This window comes from Camelus ferus, chromosome 10 (genome assembly GCF_009834535.1).
Source record: "Camelus ferus isolate YT-003-E chromosome 10, BCGSAC_Cfer_1.0, whole genome shotgun sequence".
NCBI classification, from domain to species: domain Eukaryota; kingdom Metazoa; phylum Chordata; class Mammalia; order Artiodactyla; family Camelidae; genus Camelus; species Camelus ferus.
In genome coordinates, this window is record NC_045705.1 from 20,733,920 (window position 1) to 20,754,963 (window position 21,044).

Here is a 21,044-nt window from a genome sequence, read left to right on the forward strand (position 1 = left end):
CAACAGGAGGGGTGGAGACGGCCGTCCTCCCTCTGGTGTTTCCCCCTCCATATGGGCTTTCATCTCTGTTTTTCTCCACTAGCCTTCTCAATTTTCTCCTTAGTGTACATGTAGCTGAGAACCCACCCCAGGACCCACCCCACATAACCTCTCCTTTTCCATACGCAGCCCTCTCTGGCTGCCATCCTCCCTGCAAATTCTTGAGAACTGGATTGGTCCAGCTCATCTGCCTATACTGAGCCACCCTTGGGTCAGATGCCGACAATCAGCTGTAACCAAGGAGACAGGGTCATGTGACACAAGCACCACCTCCCACCCCTGAACCAACCCTTTCAGTGAGGGGTTTTGCTGGGGTCTTGTACCCAGAGGAGGGAGCATGAGTGAGCCGGTCCTTCAAAAGGAACCTACTACAGCCTGAAATTGGCCAGTCCTCCCAGTATGGCAGCCAGCACGTGAGTGGTCCCTTCGGACATGGCCACAGAGAGGAGGGGGCATCCCTGACTCCCCTGTCAGGTGAGCACGCGGCTTGCTGGAACCCTGGCGGGCTGGCCAGACCTGCCCCGACCACTTCCCACCCCAACACCAGTCCTATTGATACTGCTGCCGGGTCTAAGAAGTGACTTCTGACCAAGGTGCAGTTAGCACGACATCTTGCTCAGCTGATGATAAATACTTGTAAATTGAAACACGTGATCTTAGCTCAGGTGCTCTTAATGTGGCTCATGGCCACAGACTTGCATGATGAAAAAACTGGCGAGCCTCTCAATAGTCTTTTGAGACAAAACTGGTTTCAAGTGAAACTGATATTATTGTGGTTCTACTCTTGTGAATAAGTCAGTGTCCCAAGAATTGAGAGGTCTCTTGATTTCTTAAGGTGAACTGCTCCAGAATCCTACCCTGGGATAAATGCGAAAATGTAGGGTGTTTCTGGAAAGGAGTATTTAGGAAGTAGAATTAATAGTACCAGAAACAAATTCTTTTAGAGGGTATTAAGTTGCTTTGGTTCTGCAGGTTTCAAAAATAGGGAAATTTGTGATAGGGCAGAATTTGTCTTCACAGGACAAATCGACACTTCAGTGAAAGCCATTCGTTATATAATGAAATCTAGAAATGGATTCTTTTCATTCTCTGACTTTTGACGAGACTTTTGTAAATTATGGAGGGAGGCCATCAGTGTATTTTACATGAATTTACTGTGGCCTCCCCTTATTTTCCTCCATCTCTACTTTATGTCTGAACTGCGCCCACTCCCAGCCCACACCAAACTGAGAGGAGGTTTTGCCAAACAGAATCAGAGGAGTATCACTGGTCTGGGAATTTTGAAAAAAGCAGAAACGGTCAAGCCCTTGGCAACTCACTGTAAACCAGTCTCTGATTCCTTGTCTGTGAAATGGTTATAAGAACCGCTGCATTTCCTACCTCCTGTGGTGGCTGTGAGGAGCACGTAGCATCATGTATATGGGGGGGTAAACCCAGAACAGAAATTGTCACCAAGCACATTAGACACGTTGGCCAAAGGCAAGTACTGCCTGAGAGCGTTGACTGTAGCTGCTGCCTCGTCATGCTTTGCTTTCTGATTAACTTTGGGAGCCTTGGCCTCCACCGGGAACAGAGTGCTCATAGGCTATTAGAACTGTTTATGGTAAAATAAAACAGCCAAGGCTTTCAGGCCCTAAACCTGCCTGCTTCTCATCTGGCCGCCTCCAGGTGGTGAGAGGGCATCCCCTTCACAAGCCAGTTGCACAGCAGCGCCCACTGGGGGTTGTTAGCATCTGCGGGCCTGGCAGACCCCTGGTCTCCACCTGGGGCATGAGTTCATCAGCCAAGAAGAGCTCACCCTGGCCATCCCCAGCCCCAGAGGAGCAGTTCCAGTCTCTCTGTGACTGTATTCTTGGGGTAGATGGTGTTGCGGGGCAGAATAAGCCAACATCTGCTCACATGCCCTTCTCAGTGGCTCCCAAGAAGTCCAGGGATGGCGCTAGAATGGGACACAAAAGTCCCAAGACCATCCATCTCTCTGAGCCCCCATTGCTGGTCCCGGCAATTGTGATACCCACCTTATGTTCAGTCCTAACCACAGACCATGTGTTATACTCTGTGCTCTGCCCTCTGATCTAAGCTGATTGGAAAGGAGACACTTCTGATCCCGGAGCCACAAAATCCTAGGCTGACCAGCCACAAAAGTTGTGGCTCGACACTTGGGGCTAGGCTTACCAGATTCTTTGTCTAGGAACTACCAAGACACAGAGCCTAAAAGCAGTGGTCAAGCCTCAGAGGCCACGATGGGTGGTATTCAAAGCAAAGGTCCAAGAAAGCAGATTACTGAGTAAGAAGTAGCCTTGAGGCCAAGGAGGTTTAGATTATAGACGAGGAAGTCTATCTCCTGCAACAAAAATCGACCAAAAACCCAACTCTGAATGTTTCTGAGGAGTCCCTATGCCCTAGTGGAGAGCCACGACCCTGGGCTTTTGTGGCTCCACTGAGATTTGGGTAAGCTGGGCGACAACATAGTGTTGTTTCCCACGGCAGCCTGATTGCAGAGGCTTTCTGCAAGAAAGCACCGAGACTGAAGGAGGATTCTTCCCTCCTCTCTCTGCTCCTCTGTAAAGAAAGCTCAGATACGCACTACAGACACCCTCAAAGACGCTGTCTTGCTGCAGTGATGAGGAATAAAGGAGCCCCTGCAAAATGCTGTTACAGGGCTCACCATGGGGTGGAGACATTGCAGAGAATAGGATAGTGGACCCAGGAACGGAGGGCTTCCCTGTTCCTGCATTTTTTCTTTCTTCCTGGACCCTGTCTGCTTCCAGCTTTCAGGACAAATGAAGTGATCAAGTGAAAGGAAGTGGTGGCTGACAGATACAGCCCCAGAGAACTGGAAAAGACACAAGACAAAGCCAGCCTCTCTTTGCTGGGTCCTCACCAGAAATAGGAGAACAAGCTTTTTCCCCAGGATGGCCACTAGGCATCTTTAAGTGAATGTCATGCATTCGGCTCAAGAGCTCTGCTGGCCACTGGAAGCCAGAAAGGGTGTGCCTGGGAAGGGTGTGCAACCAAGTAGTGGAAACTGCTTAATTACCTGTAAAGGTACACAGAGGGGCAGAGGGAAACATAATTGCTTTGAGTCTCTCTATGACCTCTTGGAGGTACAGGTATGACGAATACTAGTTGGTACAGTTGGGCATTTCATTTTAACAACATTTTAGTGTTTCTGTTTACACGTGGACAAATCTGCATTTAGGGAGAGGCCACCTGACTCCTCAGAACTGAAAAAAAAAGATTTTGTTAGTATAATAGTTTCACCACCAAGCCCTCCTCTAAGCCAAAGAGGTCTGGCAAACTCTTGAAGGTAAAAAGCACTCCACGTTGTCTGGTCCCTGTTATGAGCTGTGTGAACTTGCTCTGGACTCTGCTGGGCCATCACAGAACACGTTAAAGGGCTTGCTTTTGCCTGTGGTGCCCACTCCATCACCCAGTCCCTGGGGCCTGATGGCTGAGGCCTAAGGGAGCCCCGCAGGGCCTGTAGAAGCCACTCCCTTTGAGGACACATCCCCAGGGATGCCAACATGACCTAATGAAAAACCAAGCTACCACCCAGATGTCTTGCCTATGAGACATTTAGAAACAGTTGGATTTGGGACATAGGGTTGATCCACAAGCCAGCTGTTGGACTGGATTTCTCATGCTCCATCTGATGGCAAAGCCAGAAGCTGTGTGCCTGCTCCTGGAACAGTCCATTTTCTAGGTCAGGTTTGGCGGCATCAAGAGAAAGGGCCTGCATAGTCTTAAGACTGTGAAAGCCAGGGGTTGCCAAATGGCCCAAGTTGCTGCATGTATTAATATTCAGATGCCTTGGGAACTAAATTTTGCATCTCTCTAATGTTTTGTCCCTAAAACTGGAAGTTCCCAAACAGGCCTTCTGTGTCTCAGGGACCACCTCTTTAGAATGGGTCCAGGTAAAAGAGAACCATAGGCTGAGACCAGAAACCAAAAGCTGTGACTTGGGCAGACGCGAGGCCTGGAGAAGGGCTGCAGGCTGTCTTCCTGCCAGGGGTGTGCGTGTCCGGGTGTGATTTTATCCTGTTGATCCTCTTTCATCTAATTGAAACTATGCAGGAAGCACTGAGAGAAGCTTCCACACAGTCACCCATTCAGTCCTTCATTGGCTGAGCAAACTTTCCTGAACACCTACTAAGCACCAGACACCACCCAGGTGATGGCGATTCAATGATGAGCAGGACACAGCACCTCCCCTCAGAGTTTACGGTCAAGGGAGACTGGTCCTTGAGACACAAAGCCCAAAATGTGAAGGATTCACCATTTACTTAGTGCTTTTTCTACCTCATAAGCGCCTGCCAAATGAAACCAAAGTCCCTTCTTTCTGGAAGTATTTAGAAAATGGCAGGCTTTGCAATTACATCTTCTGACTGTGCTACACACGGCTTTCCTCCCCAAGGATCTTTAACTGATCAGTAAGATGCCCGTGGTATCCCCATGGGATAGAGAACAAATTGCCAACTGCCAAGAATCAACAAGCGTTACAAACCCAAATTTCAGAGCTGTCACCATCAAATGAAATCAGGAGCCCAAATTGTAAGGACAAGAATAACCAGTCTGAGGGATGTACTGTGCAATCCCAATGACAATTTCAGGAACCATGTACTTTATGGATGAAACCACAGTACACTCTCACTCATTATTTTGGTGTTTATTCAGCCTCTGAAATTCAGTGCTCTATGGAGCACATCTAAACAGGTGAACCAGGTAGAATTTTGCAGTCATACTATTTCTTTTTCTTTTTTAATTTTGTTTTTGTGATTCCATTTCTTTGTTGCATTAGTCTGTTTCACTTAATTGAAATTGTGTTTGTTTTTCCTGGAAAATCTGAATATGAAATAAAGCACATTGTCTTACTGGCAATTTTCCCTCCAAGGTGTTAGTGGGTATTTATGTCCACATTTTGTCTTTTCTCTTATTTAATAGTTCTTTCTCCAGTCCCCATAAGGAAAAGATTTTAACAAGCATTTACAAATTCTCAAAATATTAGAAATCACCATGTAACGAACTGACGTAGCTTCCTGTTTTTGAAACGATCGGATCCCAGACTCTTTCATTTGGAAGAGAATTTAACAGGGAAATTAGCCAGCTTTCCACCCTGCGATCAGCACAGGATGAGTCCTGCAGCCTGTGTCACAGTATTGACTTACCTGGTCAATGATTAAGCAGAATTAGGGCTTCAGCAAGGCAGGTACTCAAAATGAGGGAGAGGGGAATGAATGAGGGGGAGATGGAGGGTTTAAAATGTAATTCAATGTTTAGGGAAAAAAGCAATATAATCATCACTGAGTGAGACTGGAGGAATTTCCTTGATTTTAAATTCCATATGGGTGAAAGGACACCAAAATCTCCTCAGTTTGGGGGCTGATTTACTCTAGCTCTGAATCTGTGTCACGACCACTGTTATCACACTTTACAGGGATCCCCATCTTAGGATTTGGCATCATCCAGACCTGGGTTTGAACCTCACCTTTACCACATTTTAGTTGTGTTACTATGGGCAAGTCATGTCCCCTCTCTGAGCCTTATCTGTGAAATGAAGCTAAGATCTAGTCCATGAAGTGACCAGAGAGCTGGAAGGAGCACACGCAGTTTACAGCTGTAGGGCACTCTGCAGGTGTGTCAGATTATTGTTATTGATTTGTCTCTGCTTGAATACTTCTACCATTGGGGAACTCACTATCTGTCAGAGCCAAAGCATTACCCACTAATCAACCAGGAGTGACTCCTATGCTCATCCCTTTCTGGACCCCCATTGTGGACAACCTCCCTTTTCCACAGCTCAGAACACTCCTAGGCCCCCAGAAGAGAGGGTGAGCTCAGGACATCTAGGGAGAGGTGACTGGTGCTGTGATGGGAAAGGCCCTTCATTACCTGGACAAGGTGAGACTAGTTGGAACCAGCTGGAGATCTCCCACGGCTTCCACAGTCCCATCACTCCCAGGGGTCATTCTTCTGAGCACCCAAAAGACTCAACTCACCCAGGGCATACCACCCCGGCCCCAGCAAGCAACTCCTTGCAAAACACACGGGCTTGGTGTATTTAAAGGTCCAGAAGCAAAGGTGATCAGTTCTGTAAGAATAACATGGAACTCACTACCAGAATCGTATGGTAAGCCAGCAGAAAAGAAGGGTCTGTTTGGGAAAACTCCATAAGACTATTCATACAACTACTCAGGGACAGCGTTGTTAAAGTGAAGTTCACCTGTGCTGAGATCAGGAGAAAATGTGCCTGCCCTTAACTTGGAGTCCAGACTCTTGGTGGTTATGACATTTGACTGCACAAACATTCTTCATACTGGCTGAGGTGGGCTGGAGGGGAGCAGGGAAAATAGATGAAAACCAATCAACAAAAAGTGATGTAAAGGTTTAAGTGTTTGGGCTTTGGATGGGCCTGGCCATATCCTTGCTGTACACCTCTTGGTGATTCTGTCAGTGGGGATGAGGACATCCTCTGCATGGGTTCAGGTTATAAATATTAATGAGAAGCTCTATGTAGAGTGCTGAGCACAGGACCTGGCACAGAGAAATCCCTCAATACCTCGTGCTTGATACTTGGTATTGATGGGTGTGGTGCTGTGCAGGGCTTGCGAGAAACTCTAAGAGTGTCACCAAACCCCATTGGTCAAACCCCAAGACACTTTTTCCAGCTCTAGAACTGGTCCTGTCAGAGCACCTTTGCTCTGTTCCTCTAACAAACTGTAAAATGACATCAGTTCTTGACATGTACCTGTGAATTTCCTTGGTGGGGATGGGGAAGGATGCAGTGAACAATTCAGATTTGGACACCTGCCTCTTTCCCACACAGATCACACAGCCTTTTTCTGCAAGAGGCCTGATCACGTACATGCACATGCAAGCACACACACACACACACACACCCCACACCTTTGACAAGCAAGCCTGTCCTGATGTCCTGTGACTCTTCCCAAATCACCTCCAGGAGGGACAAAAGAGGGAACCTAGATTCCTGGAGGCTTACCCAGGAAGGAGCTGCTGCTTGGAGGGGGTGAGTGGGCTCAGCCACCGACCCACTGTATCTTCACAGTGGCTTCACTTCACTGGTTTATAAAGAGATACCATTTTTATCTGCTCCCATATCAGTTAACTCTGGAAATCAAGCCTACATTAAACCTCAAATTTCCCTCTTTCCAAACTCAACACAATCTAATCGGTTAAATAAGGAAGAAAAAAATATATATCTATCCTTTTAACTAGACCTGAACTGTCCAATATGGTAGCCACTGACCCCATGGGGCTATTTAAATAATGAATTATTTAAAAATTGAGAATTCAAATTTAATTTTTAATTAAATAAATAAATGATTTAAAAAAATTTTAATAACCAAAATGAAATAAAATTTAAAATTTAGTTCCTCAGATGCACTGGCCCCATGTCACGTCTCAACAGCCACGTGTGGCTAATGGCTTCTACATTAAACAGCACGGATATAAAACATCTGTCACTGCAGAAAGTTCTCTTAGACAACACAGATCTGCTATGAATTCAAGTGTATTGTGTCCCTCCCCCCCAACCCCCAGCCCCGTATTTGTGTATCGTAGCCTTCATCCTCAATGTGCTGGTATTTAATTAGGTTTAGATGAGGTCATGAGGGTGGGGCCTTCTTAATGGGATTAATGTCCTTATAAGAAGAGGTAGAGACAACCACATCTCTCTCTCTCCGCCACACAGAGACACAGCAAGGCTGCCAACAGCAAACCATGAAGAGAGCTCCCACCAGGAACTGAATCGGCCAGCACCATGATCTTGGACTTCGGCTTCCAGAACTGTGAGAGGTAAATGTCTTTGTTTAAGCCTCCCAGTCTGGTATTTTGTTACAGCAGTCCAAGCTGACCAATACAGATAACAAGTATTAATGAGTTCAGTCCAGCTTCTTTTATTCATGTGAACTGGACTTTCCGCCTTGAACTTGGTTCTGGAAAGAGATTTTCCCTGTGTGAGTAAAACGCGGCTCTCAGTAGGCAGCCACCTGCCGCTTCTGGGAAAGGCCTGGTGCAGCACCCGTGTTTACTTTTGCAGTGACTGCCTGCAATGGCCACAGTGTCCCCTCCTCCCTAAAGGTTTCCAAGTTGGATTTTCTTCTAGATGATAATGAATAAGCTGATAAACGTTAGCCCCGGATGTGAGAGGGGAAGGGGGCTGTTTCATCCCATGTCTAAATCCATGCCGCCACCTAGCGGATCCCCCACACACAGAGAAATAAGGATTTTGTGTGAATAACCAGAAACCTTGATGCAAATTTGCCCGGCAAACCCCAGGATGGTGCTCATTGGCTGTGTCAGGTTGTGAGCTGAGCAGTTTACACACATTATGTCAATTAATTCGCAACAACCTCAGGCAGGGCGAATTATCATGCAGATTTTCCAGATGAGGAAAAGAAGTTAAGAACCTGTTTCACTGAAAGAACCATTGAATGAATAAATGAATGAACAAATCAGTGAATGCACACAGGCTTCGTTTATGTGCACAGTTTTTGGAGTTATAGAATGTTTGTACTGCACTCAGATGAACCCTGGGTGAGTTTGGGAATGGATAGATGGAACAGCTAACACTTATTCCGCCTTCTGGAGGAATCCTCCTCCCTCAGGCTCCTGTGAAGTCATTGGCTGCTTTACTTGGACTTGGCTGCTGTCTCTCCTTTCCCCTGACTAGTGAGTTAGCTCAGAGGCAACTGGTGAAATACCCCTATTCTTCTCTTGGAACCATAACCAGGGATCACTGTGGGCAATCCTGTGAACTTCACTCTGGCAGGAAGCCAACGGGAAGGGCAGGAGAGTGCTCAGGTGTGTGGAGCGAGAGCGAGCTAGGAGGGCAGCCACCTGGGCCAATCAGCATGAGACCCAGGAGGGGACACGTGATGTGTCAGCAGCTGCTGCCCTGCTCCAAGGGCTTCTGGGGGAGCTGCAATCGCAGGACCCTGGCCACCCCTCCCCAGCGTGGACAGAGAAGGATGTGTAGCCCAGACGAGCCATTCACATCTGCTGTCCAAGGAGTGTGGTTGGAGCTGAGCTGTTCAGTGGCAGCACCTCATTCCTTTTGTCCTAAAGGCCTGGATGCCTCCTTTGTTTATTTCTCTTGCATTAGTTTCTATTATTTGTAACCAAAGAACCCTACTGTCATCCACTCTTGTTATTTAAGTAAGCTCATTTGAGTGGCCCTTTCTTTCCCCCCAACCAAAAAAGGCCTTGGAATAAGTGATTCTCCTGCTTTGTGTCACTGATGCATTTTCTGGATTCCTCTCTACTCTCTTTCCCTCCAGTCGCTGCAAAAATACCTTCCTGGATGTGCTGCTGCTCTGGTGTGCACAGGGTGGAAGGCCTGGGCGATGACCAAAGTCCTCCCTTTGGGGCATCACCCACAGAGGGGCCGAGTCCTTGACCATATCTGAGGTGGGAGAGGTGATGCTGCCTGAGAGAAATGTGGTTGGCCCCCTCTAGATAGGAATCACCCTTGTCCCCAGGCTGACTCCCAGCCACCCTCCCCCCACCCCCTTGTTACTTTTAGTGGGGTTGAGCTCTAGGGCCCTGCAAATTCAACATTTCCCCCTCCCTGCAGGTCAGACCAAACTCCTGCTCAGAGCCCAAGGCCACCACCCATCCCTGGACTAGCAGCTCAGCAGCGAGGGCTGAGTCCTAAACGGGATGGTAATGACTCCCAGTGGGCGCAGTTTCCCATCTATCACCTTGTTTGTTGTCCACCGCCCAACCATCCTATGGGAGCAGTGTCTCCATTTTTCAGACGAGGAAACAGGCTCAGAGAGGTTAAGTAACTTTCCCAAGGTCACTTATCTGGTTGGGGATGGAATCAGGACGCTGTTGAAAGGAAGGTACCAGTGTGCCGTGAGGCACCAATGTGGCTTTCCCCTCCAGTGAGAGGGAAAGCCTCAGAGCGCGATCAGATCTCTCCTCCTCCTACTCGGAGAAGGCAGGCCCCTGCATGCCCTGGATTCTGCCTGACTCCTCAGCCACAGGGAGGGGCACAGTTTACTCGGCTAAGGGAGTGGAAGGTTTTCCTGCCACACTTGAAATTCTTGCTTCTCTCAGGACTGACAGATCTGTTGATGGAATGGTCATGATATAGCCAGTTTCACACTCTGGCAGCTTTCCTGTTCCATCTTGCTCAACTAGTTAACACTAGAGAGAAGGGACTTCAGGCCCCCACCCACAGACTGTCCCCTCTGCCCACCGTCCACCCTGACACCCTGAGAGAAGTTGCTAATCTGATTGGTCAGGATCCAGGTCATTCCTTGGGCCCTGCATCGCCAGTGGGTAGGCTCACTCCATCTTAGTAGTCAGTGCATCGGGCTCCCTGAGCCCGACACAAGGTGAAGCCTGCCTTCGTGGGCAGGCACAACCGGGTTCTTCTGTTCCACCTCTTCCACGTCTGTAGCTGAGTAGACAACCCAGCTGCGGGCAGCAGGGAACTTCATTTATACCTTCAGCCCTGCTTTGAATGTTCCAAAGCAGCTTTCCCATTAGCTCAGCTATGAATTTTGTTTTCTGTTTATCTGGTGGTGTGCCCAGTGTTTAACCGACTCTCTGTGCAGAATCGGAAGGGAGGAGTAGCCAGTTTCCATAGTATAAATACTTCCATTGTGGACAATTTCAAGATAACAACGTGAGGTCGTTAGGAAGGAATAAATGTTAGCACACCATTGTACAGTATTTCCAACATACACACTTGAGCCATATATAACTTCAAGACTGTAGGTAATTGTAAAATGTAACAAAATAATTAGCAACTGCTGAATTTTGAATATTTATTACCTTAATTTTAAATATAGTTTAATTATATGTTGATATAGTTTAATTTTGAATATTTAACAGCCAGGTTACAAGATTCCTGAGCATTTCACTACTGGCTCTCACGAGCTGATCAAGCTGCATTCATATATTACTCCTCGCATATGGTGTCTGCTCAGTCAGGCTCCCTGAATTGTTTTCATCTGCCAAGCATCCTTCTCTTTAAGGAACAGCATCTTCCATTCCATTTTGTTCTGGAGGGGGTGACAATCACATGACCTGCCTCCCCCACTGTCCTGATAACAGAACCTGTGATCAAAGCCGTGGAATGAGGGGATAGGTGACAGGGCAGGGTGTGGGCATTCCTGGGACCTTGGTTGTGATACCATAATACTATCAACCCCACTGTCACTTGGGAAGTTGTGGGGAACAATGCAGCCAACCCCAGAACTACGCCCTACCCGTAACGAGCCGCATGGTCCCTTCTGACGGCTCGCCTAGGGCCTCCGCTCGCTCTGCGCCCCACGCAGCAGGAGATTCTGGGAGAACCTTGACAGGCCTGAGTCCCAGTCCTGGCTCTGTGCCCGGGGGTAACAGAGGTCACTTCATCTTTCATAACCCCTGTTCCCCCACTTGTAAAGCCTAGAGCAGGTGCTATTTCACAAGGTGGTGGTGAGAATTAGGTTGTTCATGTCAGCTGCCTCCCTCTGTGCCCAGCACGGGGGATGATGTGCTTAGTCAACTTAATTGGTGGCCAAATGAGCCTGGAGGGGGTGGGCATGAGGGCTACTGGGACTCGGGGGTGGGAGTGGGAAGCAGACCCCCACCGGACAGCGCTCCACCTGAGCTTTGCGCCAGGCTTTCCTGATGCCTATTTTTTTTCTTATTTATTCTCATTAAGAGTCTCCAGCCACTTCACCTGACTTGCCAGCCTGCAGGTTGCTGGGAGAACAAAGGAGCTTCTCTAGTAACAACCAGCCTAGGGCAACAGAAATCTGGTTTCTTGCTAGGGAGGGGAGACAGGACCGGGAATTCCCAGGGTGGGAGGACTTCCATGGGTAAGTAGAGATTGCAAACTCTGGGAGACTGTCCAGCCTTTTATTTGTCTTGCATTCAGTTGTGGAAACACTGGAATTCGTTACTAAGTTTTAGAAACCGGGAGCTTGCCCCTGACCCCGTACCCACGCTCCTGGCTGGGCAGCAGCAGCTGGAACTGCCCCCGCCGTCAGGGAGGTGCTCAGTGGGCCGCCAGCCTCCACCTGGCTCGCGGGCTCCCACTTCCAGTGTGTCCGGCTGGGCCTTGTAGGCATGCACGTTGTGAGGTCTCAGGACAAACTTCTGGGCAAGTGTTCGTAATTTCCAGGGCTCCCACCATGCTGTTTGCCCATCTATGAGCATCTGCACTCTGATGCCACAGACATAACCTCCTGCTATTAGAGATGACCCGTCTCTGCTCCCATCTAAAGCCAATCCCTCTACTGTAAACTAGACCCCACCCCTCTCGCCCACTCAAGGATGCCATTCCAGCAATTCCTCATCTCTCTGAAACTGTGGGTTAAATCCATTTCACCTGCCTTCCCTAATTGTTGAAGGTTTTGAGGCCTGCTTGTCCTCCAAGCAGCACGTAACTTATATAACTAGATGTTTGCCTGAATTATTTTTCAGAAACTTGGAGTCAGCTGCGTCTAAGTGAAGCCGAGTAGGTTAAGACTGGACAGGACCCCGAATCCTCCAACTAAGCATGTACCTAGTGTCCGATCCGTGACATTCTGACATCAGGGGGCACCCTCAGAACGTACAGAGGCCTGTAGCCTAGTTACACCTGCATAGAACAAGTCCCACAGCTTCTCCCAATCACCTCTCCCCACACTCCGCAAACTCAGGACGCTGTGCTGCTTTATTTGTAGACATGACACGGGGTGTGCCTCCACCCCCAGACCTGGGTGTGGAGGGGCACCCCGTCTCATATACCCGCGACCCCACCCATGGGTGCTAAAACCTGCCATCCACAAGGGGAGTGCCTGCCCTCGACTCCTGCCTATGGATACAAGGCTGTGTAACCTGCCACCCCACACAGGGGTGCAAAAACCTGCGACCCATAAAGGGAGTGCTCGCTGACAACTCGCGCTCAGGGTTGTGAAAACCTGCGATCCCACCAACGGTAAGAAAACCTGCGACCCGTGAACAGAGCACTCGCTGGCAACTCTCCTTCAGGGGTGCAAAACCTGGGATCCACAAAGAGAGGGCCCGCCTGTGACTCCTGCCTACAGATGCAGTGAGGCCTTATGCCCCGAGGGCATTTGGGAGGGCTGGGCCACAAATTTCTGAAGGGTAACTCCTGGAGTCCCCTAATTTGTGCCCCCTTTCCCCAGAACCAGACCAACACTGTGTAGAGAGGTGGAATTGGGCTCCGCCCAGACAGGAGGGAAGGGAGCAGGGCACAGCCACTCAAGGAATGACAGCAATCAAAATGGTGGAAGATTCACCTCCTAGTTGGCCTTGAGGATTGGGTTTGACTTCTAACAGACCTTGAGCTTCATTATATGCTCATTGTAACAGCGTGATTAGTAACATGCCCACAGGTGCCATGACAGCCCCCAGGCTAACCACAAAAGGCCAAAGAATGGGCGGTGGCCCAATGCCTGGGAATCCCAGCCCCTTCCCCAGGGCAGTTGGATTGATCCCACCTGTAGGCCTGTGAAGCGACTGAGACCATAAAAAGTGACGCCACCACGCCTAGTGGCCTTTTTTTGGCTCTCTCCCCTTTGGAGACGGCCCGCACTCTGTCTATGAAGTGTGTACCTACTTTTACTTTAACCTGAGCACCCAATTCCCACACCTCTTTCCTTGCCCTTCTCTTGCCTTACACTCTGTGCGGTATGTATCTCTCTAAATAAATCTACCTTTACTCAACAGTGGCTGGCACTTGAATTCTTTCCTGCACAAAGCCAAGGACCCGCACTTGGCGGGGCATGTTCCAGGGGCTCAACCGAGACCTGGGCCTCGGCCCTCCTCACGCCCCACATCCGTTTTCCTGCATCAAAAGAGCCACGGAGGGGAAGCTCACCCAGTCAGGCTGCCAATTATTTGCCACGTGGTCTTAATTTGGATGTCCGAGTGGTTGCCTTAATGGATCTTCTCGAGTCCAGAGAGATAGTGTGATAGAGAGAGAATGAGAAAAGATCCAGAGGAGAAAAGCCTTGGGCTCGGTGGGCTCCTTCACGGCTTGAGAGCTGGTCTCTGCCAGATCCTGCAGGCAGCATCTGCTGCCACCTAAGGGCTACTTGAATCTGCATGACGTGGGAGAAGCCCCTGCCACCCTCCGAAGAGAGGGGAGCTGTAGCCCAATAGGCAGAGTGAGATTATGCCCTTTGAGCCCTGTTTCTTTATAAACGCCCACGCTGGGCGCCAGAGGTGACGCAGGAAAACGGATGTGGGGCGTGAGGAGGGCCGAGGCCCAGGTCTCGACTGAGCCCCTGGAACATGCCCCGCCAAGTGTGGGTCCTTGGCTTTGTGCAGGAAAGAATTCAAGTGCCAGCCACTGTTGAGTAAAGGTAGATTTATTTAGAGAGATACATACCACATAGAGTGTAAGGCAAGAGAAGGGCAAGGAAAGAGGTGTGGGAATTGGGTGCTCAGGTTAAAGTAAAAGTAGGTACACACTTCATAGACAGAGTGCGGGCCGTCTCCAAAAGGGAGAGAGCCAAAAAAAGGCCACTAGGCGTGGTGGCGTCACTTTTTATGGTCTCAGTCGCTTCACAGGCCTACAGGTGGGATCAATCCAACTGCCCTGGGGAAGGGGCTGGGATTCCCAGGCATTGGGCCACCGCCCATTCTTTGGCCTTTTGTGGTTAGCCTGGGGGCTGTCATGGCGCCTGTGGGCATGTTACTTATCACGCTGTTACAATGAGCATATAATGAAGCTCAAGGTCTGTTAGAAGTCAAACCTCAATCCTCAAGGCCAACTAGGAGGTGAATCTTCCACCATTTTGGTGAATCTTCCACCATTTTGGTGAATCTTCCACCATTTTGGTGAATCTTCCACCATTTTGGTATTAAATTGCTGTCATTCCTTGAGTGGCTGTGCCCTGCCCCCTTCCCTCCTGTCTAATGTGTACCTACTTTTACTCTACTCTGAGCACCCAACCCCCACACCTTGTGTACCTCGTGGCCTTTCTCTTGCCTCTTGATGGATCTCTAAATAACCCTACCTGTACTGAAACAAACAAAAAATTGATTGGTCCCCAACAAATGCTGAGGTCTCAGTTAGACAGGCCTAGGGATGGATGTACACCAATATAATATACATATTTCATATGTGTGTATATATATCATATATGTATATATTATACTATATGTGTATATAGTTTATATGCATGCATGTATTATATGATGTACATATTATATATATATGCATACATATCCATACACAGACATGTGTATATATTATATACATATATATCTCCTATAAATATCCCAGCCCCATGCCTTCCAGGAGGCGGGCCTAAGATTTGCTCTCTCATTCTCTCTTTTGCTTGGCTGCCTTGCAAGTAAGTCCTCTCTGCTGCAAACTTTGGCATCTCAGCGTTTGGCTTGCTGTGTGTCAAGCAAATGGACCTGGTTCAGAAACATCTCTTCCACCACGTCAGTTTTTCTCTCTCTACTGGATCATTCTCCATCTGGCCAAGAACATGGTCATTTTTCCCTTCCTTAAAAACTCTTCTCTTAACCCTGCTTGCCCTGCCAGCTACTGCTCAGATCTCGGGCTCCCCTTGAAGCTAAGCTCTCTAAAAAGTCATCTGCACCCACTGTCTCTAATTCCTCTCCTCCTGTTCTCTCTTAAAACTACTCCAGTCAGGTGTTAACCCCTATCGCTCAACCGAAAGTGCTCTCGACCAGATCATCAATGCTAAGTTGATGTTGCTAAACCCAAGATGGAACAATTAGGCTCATCTTACTTGGCCTGTCAGCCCTACCTGTCAGAGCCGAATGCTGCCCCCTCCCAAACCCCTTCTTCACCTCTCTTCTAGGATGCCTGGCTTACCAGTTACTCCTTTTCATTCTCCTTTGAAAGTGGCCCAAACTTCAGATTCTTTGGCTGTGATCTACCTGCTGCTGGCACGGTGAGGGCACAAGGGAGTCCAGAGGCCAAGCATCAAAATGTTCTTGATGGAAGATGCGTTTCATCAAATACTTTAGCCTTTACTTGTGTATTTGTGCCACTCAGCTTTTGCTTTTCCTCGCCAGAGACAGCACCTGGCAGAGGGGCGGCAGCAGCGGGTGCCCCTGAGACACCTCTCGCCCAGCAAGGGGGAAAGCAGATGGGGCTGTGCTGCTCTGTGCTATGACATCACTTCTAGCTTAGCTGGATTATTAATTCCCACAGCCTCCTAACTGCTTTCTCTGTGTCCTTCCTTACTCTGTTCTCAACACAGCACAAGTCAGCTGAAAACCCTCTTAACTACTTCCCATCCCACTTGGAGCAAAAGCCACAACCTTTACCATTGTCTGTAAGGTCCCACGTGAACAGACCCTCTCTGCTCTCATCCCTACCACTTCCTCCTCACTCCTCCTGCTCCTGTCATCTGGGCTTTTTGCTCAGCCTTAAACATCCCAGTGAACTCCAACCTCCAGCCTGAAACTTTCCCCAGGGTGCCACCTGGCTATTGCCCTCAACCTCTGTCAAACCTTGTTTAAATGTTCCCTCTTCAAGAAACTATTTTGAAATGCTACCCTGCTTTCCTTCCACCCTCCCTACTCTTTTTCTTGCCCTTAGCTTGCCCTCTTCTATGACAGCATATTATGACTGACATTTATTGTCTGTGTCCACCCCCATTTCCAACAGCCTAGCAGGGTGCCTAGCACATACTTAGATATTTCTTGAATACATGAATTTCTAGGAAGGACCATGACTTTGATCAGGTTATCAAAGAGTTTTGTGGTCCAAAATCCATTTAAGAAAAAAAAAAACTAAACAAAATATTTTCAAGGACTAAAGCTGTTTGAAAACTAACCCCTTGTTCCAGTCCTCAAAGCCTTTCTGAGTGGGGGCACGGGCAACAGAACCAAATGTATGTTAACTTTGGCTTTCCCCAATCCTCTCCTGACCTGGCAGTGTTGGGGATTCCCTCCTCCTTGGTCTTGGGAGCCCCTGAAATGCCAGCTGGGCAGCAGCTTCCAGACCCCATGAGAGAGCTCCCCCAGCAGCGGCACAGACAGGAGAGAGACCATGAGATTTACCATGCAAGTTGGCACTGTATGTGGAGTATGTGCTGGGAGCAACGAGAACAGCAGTAAGTACAGAACAGAAAATAACAATCTTTGAAATAACAAATGGGACACATTATCTAAGCACTAACACCTAAGGAGGCAGCTGCCTAAGCTCTGGTGGGCAGCTCCTCAGGAAAGAGAGGCTGACTTCTTTCCAGGCTGCTTGGTCTTCAGTCCTTGTAACTTTTCATCCTTCAGTGCCTTCAGGAATTTATCTGCAGGAAAGCAAAACAAGCTTAGCTGTAGGAAAGATAAGGGCTTCTTCTAATACTTTCAAAGCAAGCTTCTGGGAAGCAATTGTGCGCTCCCTACATGAGCCCCAAACCCATTATGACCCAAGGTTATTTCACAATAGTGGGAATGGTCCTTTTAGAACCACCTACCCTCCTCCAGTGGTCAAGTGCTAGCCTTAGCTAGACCAGGTGTTGGGAAAGAAAGTCTGTGGAACAGCCTATGCCTACTAAGTATTTCACAGTGCAATTTGATTCTTCTGGGAGTAGAACTGGATTTAACAACGTTGCCCTTTAACAGGAAGGACTCAGTTTGCATGCTAGAGGAATCCTGCCCACATCAGCACACCTGGTCTGTCTAAGACTTCACACCTTAGTTCAGGTGGCTGCCAGGGTCAGGGGTGACCAGGAGGCAAGCTTCCCGCATGGAGAAGTGGAGGGTCCCAAAGCCCTCAGTGAATGTCCTTGGGCCTTCTGGGTCTTGCACAATTCCCATCTGCCCCTATAGACACTCCAACTGACCCTCACCTACTTCCCCTTCCTCTCATCTAGGACTCCCCTTTAAGATAAACACTAAAGGTTCCGTCTCTAGAGATAGGGGCTGTCTGTGGGCAGTGGGACTCGGGGCGTCGTAGTAGTATTGTGCAGAAGGCTTAAAGTTCAGGTTAGGAGTTGTGGTGGGTGGAATTCCAGGTTTAGGGGCTCAGAGTTTAGATTATCGAAAGGACTCAGGACGGAGGGAGGTTAGAGTTTGGGACAAAAGGGTCCATGAAGTCCAGATTTAAGGTGGGGGAAGGAATCGGTTGAAATCCAGGATGGTAGTGTCTGGATTCTGGGGGATGAATTTGGGATCTGGGGCTCCTGGTGGCTGGTGTCTGAGCCCCTGGCCACATTTCGAGGGAGGGGCTTTGGGGGAGGCATGCAGCCAACGAGGCAGCAGAGGCAGGCTATCAGTGGGCTCGGTCGAGGTCACGCACAGCGCTGGGAGTCGAAGCCGTCTCCAGTGATGGTGAGCAGCTCCAGCTCCTTAATGAGAATCTCTAACTCGCACAGCTCCTCGGGATGGGAGGCAGAGGCAAGCCGGGGAGTCGTGGGGCCAGGGGCCGAGGGCGAGGCATCCACCTCAGGCCCCGGCGGCGGCGAGTAGAAGAAGCGCAGAGGCTCGTAGGGGATGGAGGCCAGGCCAGAGGGCCAGGGCGGAGGACAGGGGCGCTCATTCGGAAGACCCAGTCCGGGCGGCGGCGGGGGCGCTGGGGCCGAGGGCGCCTGGGGCAGGGGCCAGCCCTCAGCCGCCCCGCCCGCCGGTGCCCCGCCCGCCTTCAGCGGCACGAAGAGCTTCTTCCAGATATTGAAGTCGCTGAGCGGGGACGAGGAGATGCTGCGGTCGTAGAGGGACGGGAAGTAGAGGGGCGGGGCCGGCCGCTGGCTCATCGTGGGGCTCTGGCTGCCGCGCCGCCCCTTCGGCATCTTTTGAATGGGAGGCTGCGTGGGAGGAACCCCGTGCCGGGAGACGCGCGCCCTGGCCCCGAGTCGCCGGGGGGTTCTGAGGTTCCACAGGCCACGCCCCGAGGGAGAGCGGCCCCACCCTCTCGCCCCGCCCCTAAAGGGGTTCTAAAGTCCTGGCCGACCACGCCCCAGAATGTAGCTCCGCCCCCGACAGGCCACGCCCCTGGCGTGAGAAAGGCCTGCGGAGCGGCAGGAATGCGAAATCCCGCAGGTCTGCCGGGCTGCGCTCCCCATCATTTCCCGGCGATTCCCCTACGCCCTTAGCGACAACACTCTTTTAAGAAACCTGACGTGGTGGGGTGGAAGTTCCACCCTACACTCTCATTTAAATCTCTATTTAACTTAGGCTGCCTCACAGCAGTTGGGGTTTGTAATTTTCCATTGCCACAGCCCTCTCCAGCCAGGAGGTCCTGGGAGTACCTGGGGTGCAGTCTGCCTGGTTCTCAGCCATCAGACTGCTAGAGATAGTCCAGAAAGCCTCTTCTAGGAGGCCCCTTCCCCTCCATCACTCCAGCTCTGCATCTCGATGTATTGCCGGCCATCACGCCTTCACAGGTTCTCGGCCTCTTGAGGGATGTTCTGATTTGTCATGCCTAGCCTTGGCTCTGGATGGCTTTTAGGGACATGTACTGCTATGAAGTGGAATATATACCGGTAACATTGCAAAATTATTTCCTGTTTCCAGAAAGTTCTAACTAGGTATGTAAAGCTCACACTGCTGGATAACCTACGTGTCCAATAAAATACAACTTAATGTCTTCTTTTCTAAGAAAAGACAGAAATTGATTTCTTCAAAGCACAAAAGCACCAGGGTCCCATTCTGGGTTTCTCTCTAAAGTCGACTGGAGTGCATTTAGGCAGTACATTTAGGGCAGCTGAGTGGCTGACCTGGGGAGCTGAGCGTGAATCCTGAACTTGCCAACATATTAACTTGGTGACTGAGCAATTCAGCTAACGTCCCCAAATGTGACTTCCTTTTAAGCAAGGTGAAATGATGATAGATAAAAAAAAAAAATACATGTGAAACACGGAGCATAGAACCTCGTATTAGAAAGCACCCCTCATCACCACGCACGTCAGGTCAGTACTGCCTCCAGCCAGCTCTATGGCTTCTCAGCACATCAAGAATCCCTTACAGGGAACTGTTGTCCTTAGTCAAGGTCTGTCTGCAAGCAACAAGACCAACGTGAGCTAGAAGACTTTGAACATTGATGAGGGACATACAATGTGCAAGATAAATCATCTGGCCCTGCCAAGGATTCAACCATATTAGGCATGGTTCATACTCTCGAGGTCCAAAGCCCAAAACACGTGGGTTGGGCAGGCTCCCATCAGGACACACACTGCATATAAGTCATGGGGCCAACTGCAAGGCTGCAAGAATTATAGACACATATCTTGAAGCTCTACTTCCGAGTTAGACAACGGGCTAGTATCCTTCAGGACATACTATGAATTCCACTTGGGGGAACCTTCCACCTATAGCTCATCCCCCAAAAGAAAATCCAGTGGCATTATCGCCACCCAATATTGAAACCACTGTGAAAGTTCCTGTAGAGCCGTGCAAAGGCTATTGACTCTCCACTCATCTGGCCTTTGCTGTATTGCCTTTGGGTCCAGATACCCAACCCTTAGTCTATGGCATGAGTCATAGCAACCTTCTGCAGAAAGTAACCCTGAAGCTTAAGGCCATCTGTATGACCCTTGCTGATTTTGATTCCCAGAAGCCCTCTCCCCAGATCCCCAGTTAGCAGCACCCAGATTCTAATCTACAGAATTTCCTTTTCAATGTACTCTGGTCCCAAAGTGGTCACAGGACCCAAGAGAGCAGTCAGTCTCACCCTGGCATCTGAATCTTGAACAACAATTCTGGAACTGCCCAACTCCTGGCTTTTTGCAGTCTGTTTGAATTCCCTCTCAAAGTTCCCTAAAGTTCATTTTCTGCTTGGTGAGGTAAGTCAAAATTGGTTCTTGTTCCTCAGAACCAAAAAGCACAATATGAAATGAGCCACTTTGCTCAGCCAATGGCTGTGGGCATGATCAGAAGTTCCTCTGGCAGAAAAAATTCTATGGAGGAAAGAGTCACAGTGAGTATTTTGTCTCGGAACAGATTAAAGATGACCTCAGGAAAGACACTGAGCCAATAGGGAACACAGGCACCAAGGCAATGCTCGGTGTTGATAAGGAAGTCTCTGTGTTCAAGTAATGGAATTAACA

General features: G+C 49.3%; 1 protein-coding gene and 1 long non-coding RNA gene across 2 annotated transcripts; one reads left to right on the forward strand and one right to left on the reverse strand.

Annotated features, from left to right (window-relative positions):
- Window positions 1-216: 216 nt before the first annotated feature.
- On the forward strand, window positions 217-7,938 carry LOC116666600. The gene is made up of 2 exons (XR_004323542.1): window positions 217-513; window positions 7,751-7,938. It is a non-coding gene; the product is annotated as an uncharacterized LOC116666600 (long non-coding RNA).
- Window positions 7,939-17,056: 9,118 nt separating this feature from the next.
- On the reverse strand, window positions 17,057-21,003 carry C10H11orf91 (chromosome 10 C11orf91 homolog). The gene is made up of 2 exons (XM_006195057.3): window positions 18,299-21,003; window positions 17,057-17,306 (listed from the first exon to the last, which is right to left on the reverse strand). Exons 1-2 carry the CDS (start codon window positions 18,786-18,788, stop codon window positions 17,221-17,223), a joined length of 576 nt encoding a protein of 191 aa, XP_006195119.2. The 5' UTR covers window positions 18,789-21,003; the 3' UTR covers window positions 17,057-17,220.
- Window positions 21,004-21,044: the final 41 nt, after the last annotated feature.

Coding starts and splice junctions, on each gene's coding strand:
- C10H11orf91 (XM_006195057.3), bottom strand. CDS start 18,788: ATGCCGAAGGGGCGGCGCGGCAGCCAGAGCCCCACGATGAGCCAGCGG. Junction 17,307..18,298: donor CGGCTTCGACTCCCAGCGCT/GTGCGTGACCTC, acceptor GCTTTCCTGCAG/ATAAATTCCTGAAGGCACTG.